Raw genomic sequence first — 9,462 nt, 5'->3', positions numbered from 1 at the left:
ATGCTATCAGGACAGATGTTGTACAAGATATCATAAATAGGCTATCTGATATCTGTCTTTGTCAATATCTGATAATATTGGATATCCATCGCTACAATACTGATATTTGATGCCTTTATCCTTCCCAAGATTGGCGTCCGTCTTCGTCCGAAGGCTTGGATGAAAATGCCAGATACCAGCTTTTTCAATATCTGAATATAAATATAAATGTATTTATATTAATTTACCATTTATTTGGGAGATATAAATGCATAATTACTATATTTACGGGGAGTTATATATATACTATATTTGAGCATTGATTATATTGCTTCAAGAATTTCATTAAAATTCAATCACCTGCTTTCACATATCTGGTCAGATGAATGGGATAATTATATCAGTGAAGTGTTTATGCCCAAAACTGATATTCTAATAGTAATTAATTTGGTACCGCTGAAGGAGTGTGAATGACCATTATAACTCTTCTTGGTGGATTCCGTCCACAAACAATCAGTTTATGGCTAACTGATTTAACACAAAGTTTATGGCTGACATATATGGCTCTTTGATGGTAGAAAATTATGGTGTTAACCCCTATTAACTGATTTAATTTTCCCAAATCAAATAAAATTTATAATTATAGAAAAGTCACTTAATGTGTATAGTAGGCGTGAGGTCGTCTCCACAAGGACTGGTCTTTAGAGGTGAATTCAATGATTGACTTATAGTTAAAGAGAATTAAGATTATATGTAATAATAACTACTAATAAGTAGTGAAAGAGAGAGTTGAGATAGCAATAAGATAAGATACCGAGTATTTCTATGGATATTGAAGATAGTAAGCAAGTAAGATGATGAAATGGATTTATAGTTTTAGAATAAATGATGCCATGAAAATAGATAATGGAATAATTATTTATCAGATCTTATTCATAATATAGGACTAGTAAGATAGAGAGATTAGCGTTGGATTAGTCTTAGTAGAAGATTTTTTAGTGTTATTATTTATTTTAATTAAGATTTAGATTCTATGCAAGGGAGAGTATGTAGATTTAGTAATGGAGGGAAGATTAAAATGTAAAAGGTTAATTAATCAGAGTATTTATTTTAGTAGGATGAAGAAGAGAAGGAATAAGAGTATCATTAATAATTAGAAATCAATTATTCAATTACATATAGATTAATAAGATAGATAAATATTTATATATTTTTTAATAGTTTAAGATTAATAGAGATAAGTATAAGTATAGGCATTTCTCTAATTTATTAGTTTATATAATTAGATATAGAGAAAAGTGTAAGAATTAAGAAAATAATATGATAATATTTTCTACTTAAATTTTGATGTGTTTAAGAAATTTGGTCGATAGAGAGTAAGAGAATACAAAAGGGCTAATTTGAGGAACTAAGACGTAAATAGTTATATTTTTATGGGGCTAATAATTAGTTTATAACTATAGAACGTTCTCTAGATAGTTATATACTTGATAAGTATTTTAATATTTTTTATAGGAGCAAATTGAGGTAAAATAAAACCAGCCAATGTTTATGTATGTTCACTGGAATACCTCAAAGAGGTCGCAACGCAAATGGTCCATGCAATATTTAACCCGTTCTTTTTTCCTTTCTTTCAGGGATTTGATTGGCTGCCGCAAATGACAAGGATGGAGGCACCTTTCGACAGATGAAACAAGCAAGAGGATACTGCTTGAACTTTACTTAAAAGACGCACTTTTACTTAATTAAGTTTAATCTGTGGATATATTTTTTTGGAAAAAATTCCAAAAATTGGAACAATTAGATATTAGACATTTTTATAAAGTATGAGACATTAATGAGTCAATATAACTACTTCCATGTTATAGAAATATATTTTACATTATATCTCAGAACTAGGAACTTAAAGTACTTATAGTTTATTTTTTCTGACATGACATAAAAGAAAATCAAAGGCTTTAATGCATTTAAAACATGTAATTCATGACATGATTAGTCATGTTGTCACAACCTAAAAAGCTTAGAAATCAAAATAAATCTCTATGATAAGTGTGAATCCATTATGGAATGATAACCATTGAAAGGCTAATTCAAAATCATTTAAGCCATCACTTGAAAGTGCCAACGTGGCACGTGGTGAATTACCAGGTGTCTTTCTTATCTCATCTAATCAATAAAAAATCAAATAGTTGATCTATTTAACTTATTATACCATAAATAAGGTTAGAATAAAGATTTTAAAAATAATGATGGATGAAAAAACAACAATATAATGAAATATATATGAAGCCAAAAGTTAGTTTTGCGTCATATGATTCCAACAGGCTCGATTTTGACATTAAAACATTACCAAAATACTTTTAAAATATTCTGAAAATAAAGTTTATCTGCGGAGAACTTCCTATCCACTCAATACTTTATCCATAAAATAAATTAACCCATAAGTTACCTCAATGATAGTCAAACATCTGAATATGGATTAATTTCCACGAATCAATTGCCAAGTTTAAAATATGACTGTTAATGTAGCATCATGAACATGTAAAGCTGACATCAAAATTGGGGTACTGATCTTCTCTTCAAGGATCATGATATTTTCCAACTACATTGCCATAATAACCAAATTTCACTCATTTATCCTTTAACATTAGTTCATTCTCTCCTTGAGAGCATACTAGACCATTTTCAGCCAGGTAATTTATCTTAATATGGACTTACCATGCAATGAACACAGCTGACTTATATTAGATCCCTAATAAAAAATAGATGATCCAATTTTTCTTCCCTGGGAACAGTTCCTTAGTGAGTAGTTATTGAAGGGCATCAATATTGATAATGCCAATGTTCTAGTTGAATATAAAGACTCATTTTATAGTAATTTCATGTATTAACTTGTTTATTTTCATTGAATGATCTTGAGTGCAGGTTCTTAAGTCTTTGCATGATTTATATTTTTGGGATGAAATTTTGATTTAATGATTTTATGGGATTTTAACAGAATTTTCGAAAATTTTCATAAAAACATTATTAGTCAGAAATTTTATATGTGGATGTTAAAAATATTTTAAGGGTTTATTTTATTTTGAGACTATAATTCTTGTTTTCCTGATTGTCTTGTATTTTTTAGGAATTATCTGACATAAATTCATAAATGAACTAATTTCATAAGTTTGAATATATGTTTTTTCTCTTTATTTAAATAAGTTAAGGAGTTTTTTAATATTTAATGATATCATGATTTTCTTGATTTTATAATATTTTAATGAAATTTTAGGGCATTAATATGACAAAGAAAATAATTTTATGAGTCCAAAATATAAATTGGAATTCATTTAAAATTTTTGTTGCATTTTTTACCTTTTCTTGTGTTCAAAGATTTTCTTGCCAAGCTGGCCATCCACCATAAGGATCAAGGAAGAGAATTACAAATAGGACAGTTGAGAAGGATTCAATTTCTAATAACAACATCTATGATGTAGAAGTATTTTGAGGCTGAAAAATTGAGGGAAACTATGCCTTTCTTCCTTCTATCCATCCACTATCTCGGATCTGGAAATAGATCCCAATCCTTATAACAAGGCACCTTTTGAAATTGTTCCTAATTGTAACTAGTAGAGCATTTAATTCAGTCAAAGTATTGTTTGGGTCTGTTATGGTATTCTGAGGGCAAAGAATTGTAGGAGCAATCATTTGATCAAGACATGTGAAGGGAAAGCACCACTAGGCTAATTGGGCATCTGATGACGAGGTTATTGTAATCTTTGTCTTTTTGACCCACAAACATTTTCATCATTGTTGTTGATAGCCTATATTTTCACCATGATGTATGGTACTGCTGATTTAACTTGCCATTGGGTATCCACCTTCATTTATGTTGCCACTGGTGACGGTACAAACCACATCAGTTGGCCCAATCCATTGCTCGCCTGTGCATATCAGCAGTAATCTGCCGCAATCCACAGTGCAAAAACTCATCCACTCACTCCATTCCCATCACCACCATCAACTGTTACCCAACACTATTGAAATGTTGGCCTAGGTGTTTATTTTGAAAAAAAATCAAGTCCCTGATTGGAGAGGGCCTCAAGTCTCAAGTCCAGATAACTTCAAAATCCAAAACACCGGATTTATTTGAAAATCAAAATGGGGTGCCCTCAAGATCTGGGTCACTGTATTCGGGACTCATAAACACCAGATTTCCAAAACTCCCAAACTCTAAGTGCCTTTAAGAACCACTTTGCCGTCTGAACTCCTGAGCTCCGGAACTCCTTATAAACACTCGTTCACAATTATTTTGAGTTATTTTTCACTCGGTGATATTGTTAAACTAAATTTAATACTGTAAAAATATATAAAATTATAAAAAATAAAAATTAAACTTAAAATTTACTTATTCAATAGTTGCTCTTTGTGGATTTGACCCTTACTCGGTCTGTGCATGTAAGGAAAATTAAAAGAATAGTTCTTTCACAATGATCTTTCTCAATAAACTCCAATTAAAAATCTAAATAAACTCCTATTTATGATCTTTCACTATGACATTCATAACACACAGTAAACCAAACATTCTTTAGTATATTGGAACATGACATATACATCCCAAAGAGGATACTGAGATAGTTTTCTAGAATTTCATGTGAAAAAACTAGATATGTCAAACATCCATACCCAATTGGTCTATATTGAGAGGGGGGGGGGGGGTTGGATATCAATTTACTTCTGTCATATATGTTTATGGTATTTTTTCTTTTACGTGTATTGTACCTATGAGTGGATAGGACTGAACAAGTAGGGCTTTTTTCCTATTCTTTAAGGGACTTTTTATGTACTATAGTGGGGGCCAACCTGGACTTTAGTTAACTGGGATTTAAACCAGCGTTATGTTACAGGTATTTCGTTTCGATGAAACCCTGACTAATAATTTGAGCTGCACGAAAGTTGAACCAATTTTTTTGGGACACATCTCGCATGCTTTTGAAACAACCAAAGATTTGGTTGGGGCAAATCTTCTGCTTTAAAGACCCTTTTGAGGATGATCTTTCAGTGATGGGCCAGTGGTGTTGATGGGTATTGATAAATGAAAAACTTTTGCATGGCGCTGATCTTTCAGAATTCATTAACATATGCTAAAGCACCGATGGCGCTGAAAATAAGGAGAATGGTGTGATACATTGAACGTTGTAATTTGTTTGGCGTTAAAAGTTGACGAATTCAGGTAGGGACACATCCTCGGTGGTGTGAAGCATCTCGCTCATAAAAGATAACGCCATGTTCTCCACCATATGCGGATGGACAGCGACGAAGAGAGAGAACCCGCGAGAGACATTCCTAATGACTTTAACTTGTTGCATGTGAAGAGAGAAAAGGAGATGGAGAAAAAATATAAATGGCGGAAGAGAGTATCTTGCCCTTAACAAATGAAGGCATGATAAACACCGGAAGTGAAGGGTTCAAGTAGTTCCAGAAGAGAATATTCATGCAGCCTTCATCCAACAGTTCAGCAGTCGACTCAGTTTGCGCTAGTAAAATTACGAGTGCAAGAGGATATTCCAAATTTCCTTCCTTTTAAATCACTATAATTTACAAAGTTTGCACGTTCCATAATTTCAAGCAACTCCCAACCCTAGGCGAGAGCGGGAGGGAGATAGAGAGATCGAGAGAGAGATATAGAGATAGAGAGATCGAGAGAGAGAGATAAATAGAGAGAGAGAGAGAGAGAGAGAGAGAGAGAGAGAGAGAGAGAGAGAGAGAGAGAGAGAGAGAGAGAGAGAGAGAGGGAGAGAGGGAGAGAGAGAGAGAGAGAGAGAGAGAGAGAGAGAGAGAGAGAGAGAGAGAGAGAGAGAGAGAGAGAGAGAGAGAGAGAGAGAGAGAGAGAGAAGATGAGAGAGAGGAAGGTAGAAAGGGAGGGAGAGACAGAGGAAAGAGAGAGAGAGAGATATAGATATAAATATTTAATTATAAGACGGCAAAAAAAGAGAGTAACTAGGTGCAACTTAGGTGGCCGATCATCCAGTGCGGCAGAACGCTACCAAGAGGCGTCGTTGGGGGGTGCTCTTCTGCCGCAGGTTCGTAAATCCTGCATGAGGCGTTTTAGTTGCCAAAAAGTACTTAAATCGACTTATGTTCGTGCCTAATATATTTTTTCATGCAGGAGTTTGGAGCACACCCAATATTTAGTGTGGTGGCCGGCAGGTCGCTTGCCAGAGACAAGAACGGAGGTGGGGAAGAGCTGCCTGAAGCGCTCTGGTTTTGATTTCCTTGATGATGAAGGTAAAATGGGTGCACGTCCCACTGGGCCCTTTGCTCTAGGCACGCTATTACGCTCTCCTTCTCCTTGAGCTGACGAAGAAACAAGTTTTATGAAGACGTATGTCAGATGTGGGTCTTCGATTTTAAGATTATGTTCAAAGTTTGGGATCACAAACCATGCAATCTAGAGCGTTGTTCTGCTCTTTGAGATTCTCTTCCTGCCGAAAAATAAATGGGCCATGGGCCCCCTGAAGGATTAGAATGTATTCAACCCCGCAGTGAAGGTAAATCTATCGATTCATGGTAAGGGAACTAGCTTTGCTGGATCTCACCTTTCTCTGTAGCTCTGTGATCGAATCGAACAAGACACTGTTCTGAAAATGGATGGAAAACGGATGTAAATTTTCTCAATCGTCACTTATGCTCCACTAAATGGGAAAGAAAATTTTACGGACTAGGCGAAATGCTCACCATTCTTGCTCGTATTTCTCTAAGTCCCACTTCCAGCTGCAACTCTAGGCGCTGGAGATCCTTGAACTTCAAGCCGTCAAGATCTTCTCCCATTAAGTGCCTGGAAATGCCAGTCAGCGGGGAGGAAGCATTGTTTCAGAGCCGTGTCGTTCGAAGTTCGTATATCTACCTTTGACTCTTCAGCAAGGATTCAATCTCGGCTTTTTGCTTCCCGTATTCGACGAGCCATGTTTCCTGCGGGATTTAGTCACTAGTGTCGTTCTTCATAAGGCTTATTGACAGCAAAAGCAAGCATCCAATAAAAAAGAGATTTCCAGAAATTTACATGACGAAGAAAGGAATTTTATTTCGTAACATTCGTACCTGCAACTTCGGATCATCTAATCCAATATCTCGATGATCACAGGAATATCGCTCGTATCGTTGAAGAATCTTTTCCATCCTACATAAAGAGAGAAGGTACAAATCAAAACTCACCATAGAAACTTGGGTTTCTAAATCGCACACGAACAAGATAATTGCCGACGCCATTCTCAAGATGAACAATATTACAGAGACTCTGCGTAAATTTCACCTCTATCTTATCCTAGTCAAGAAGCCACAAACATAAAGAACCATATGATAGTTTAACACCAAAATAAGCATCCATAAATAAATCGACAGAACTTGAAAGTACCCCCTGATGGAACGTAGATTTTTATGATGGTTCGGGTCTTTCCACTTTTGTGCAGTTCCTTTGACCAGATAACGCTGTAGATTAAACAAGACGGAAATACCCAGCAAGAAAAACTTGCGTAGCTCATCGGCATGTCATCTGAGAGTAATCTCTCTTCAGAAGGCGGTGAGATGTGGAAATCCGTCTAGCTTCTCTTTTTTCCTTCGAACGTCAACGATGTTATCGAGAGGCGTCTACATGGGAAAAGTAAGCTAGATACCAGACGGGGGGGATAAGGTTAGAGGGAAAGAGTTGCACCACTTTCAGACGTGACAGGAAAGTCAAAGAAGGAAATAAAAACTATCAAAGATAACTACGAACGTTATTTCTCCTAATCTAAACTAAACTGGAAAGCCTTTTGTTTCAGTTCATAGCGCAAGCTTGCTCAGTACGGACTAACGCTGACGCCCATTCACAAAAAAAAAAATCCTACCATGGACTGACTTTCCCGTCTCCTCCTCCTAAAACCCAGCACCATGAAAAAACTCAAAAAAAATCGGAGAATTACATCAGAACGGGTAATTTTCGTACCTGGAATCGGAGGAGTACTCGTAGAGCTTGCCCTTGTTGGAAAAAATGATAAGGGCGACCTCGGCGTCGCAGAGAACGGAGATCTCGTGGGCCTTCTTCAGCAACCCGGACCTTCTCTTGGAGAAGGTCACCTGGCGATTGACCTTGTTCTCGATCCTCTTCAGTTGCACTCTTCCTCTCCCCATGGCGGACTTACTCTTCCTCGGAACAAATCTCAACCGCGGTTCTTGAAAAGCCGGTGAATTGCGAGAGAGGCCAGCGGTGGCTGACGCTGACCGGGGAGAAGAGGCCAGAGCTTTATCAGTAGAGTGAACAAAATGTATTTATATGCGACCAAGAGGACCAGGACCCGCACCGACGGGACCGAGCAAAGGCGCACATCGAGGAAAAAGAGCGGTTTTTAAGAAACCCCCCGGTTTAACCCCCTGCGTTGTCGATCTGCCATTGGCTGACTTGCTCGCACGCGATCCCGAGGCTGGTTCGTACTAAAGCTCTGAACCCCCCCCGCGAGTCTTGCATATCTATCAAAAAATCCAACTTCCTCTCCAAACTACGCTCACAATCCAACGGCTCTCCCTCTCCCCCCTCCCCCCTCAGCTGCCCCCTTTATCGCCGTTCATCTCTGCTCCCTCCATGGCTGTGACGTCCAAGGAATGACGTCCTCTTGATGACGCCGTTTTCTGCTTACGTGTCTCTCGGAATCCAGTGCCAGTCTCGGAATCTGCTGACGTGGATCTGTCCTATCCGGATACGTGTCGAGTTCTGAGCCCTCTCGTTGTGTGTTGTGTTATCTATGATCGTTGATCGATGAAGGGCATACGGCGTTATCCCGGTTCGGATCGTTGATTATTACTTGTATTATCGAATTTGGAAGAGTCTTTCGTTGTAGTTTTCTATTCGACGAGAAGTTATCCGGTTGTGTCTTAATTTTTTCTTATGAAGGTAAGTTCGATGGAAAATCATAACCAAGTTGGGAGGTTCTTCAATAGTTGTACTTCCGGAATTGGAATTAAAATATGTTCCGGATATGGCTTTTCGCTACTACATAAGAGTCATAGACACTCTAATACCCAACTGTTCCATAAAATAATAATTTAATATAAAACTCATATGATTTGGGCCGTCGAATTTGGAGGAGGAATTGCGCGTAATTTTCTATCATTGGGGCAGGAAACACGACGAGAAGTTATCTAGTTGCGTTTCCAACTTTTTTTCAAAGTTTTGTGGAGGTAACTTTGAATATAAATCATAACCTCGTGGGGCGTTGTTCAATAATCATGCTTCCGAAATCGGAAGTACCCTATGTTAAGGAAGAAGAACATGAAGACGAAGAAGTAGAGTGAACAACTCAGCAGCCACATCAGCAAAGCCGATCCAATAGAAGTTTTAATAAAGATTAGCTAGTAGAATTGAACACGTACCCTATACTCAATAAGAGAAATAGACGGATAGGATTAAATATAGGTTCAAATATAGACGGGTAGGATTCAATCCAGATAGGATCAAATATAGACGGA

At 37.0% G+C, this 9,462-nt stretch overlaps 1 protein-coding gene across 2 annotated transcripts; it reads right to left on the bottom strand.

The window, feature by feature from the left end:
- Positions 1–5,498: 5,498 nt before the first annotated feature.
- Positions 5,499–8,359, bottom strand: LOC144702111 (agamous-like MADS-box protein AP1). Of its 2 annotated transcripts, none has more exons than XM_078573999.1 (8): positions 7,946–8,359; positions 7,063–7,141; positions 6,869–6,933; positions 6,700–6,799; positions 6,561–6,602; positions 6,405–6,476; positions 6,146–6,318; positions 5,499–6,055 (listed from the first exon to the last, which is right to left on the bottom strand). In XM_078573999.1, exons 1-8 carry the CDS (start codon positions 8,128–8,130, stop codon positions 5,962–5,964), a joined length of 810 nt encoding a protein of 269 aa, XP_078430125.1. In that variant the 5' UTR covers positions 8,131–8,359; the 3' UTR covers positions 5,499–5,961. The 2 variants fall into 2 exon arrangements, with proteins under 2 accessions (XP_078430125.1, XP_078430126.1); XM_078574000.1 differs by having other exon boundaries at positions 6,405–6,446; positions 7,946–8,267.
- Between the last annotated feature and the right edge of the window lie 1,103 nt (positions 8,360–9,462).

Source organism: Wolffia australiana, chromosome 4 (genome assembly GCF_029677425.1).
Source record: "Wolffia australiana isolate 7733 chromosome 4, ASM2967742v1".
NCBI classification, from domain to species: Eukaryota; Viridiplantae; Streptophyta; class Magnoliopsida; order Alismatales; family Araceae; genus Wolffia; species Wolffia australiana.
Note: the sequence above shows the minus strand (reverse complement) of the source record. Positions and strands in the feature narration are given on the sequence as shown.

Excerpts from the sequence above, each read along its gene's own strand:
- LOC144702111 (XM_078573999.1), bottom strand. The coding sequence starts at position 8,130 with ATGGGGAGAGGAAGAGTGCAACTGAAGAGGATCGAGAACAAGGTCAAT. Across the intron at positions 6,934-7,062 it reads TAGATGATCCGAAGTTGCAG|GAAACATGGCTCGTCGAATA; the intron begins GTACGAATGTTA and ends TAAATCCCGCAG. Across the intron at positions 6,800-6,868 it reads TCCTTGCTGAAGAGTCAAAG|GCACTTAATGGGAGAAGATC; the intron begins GTAGATATACGA and ends TGGCATTTCCAG.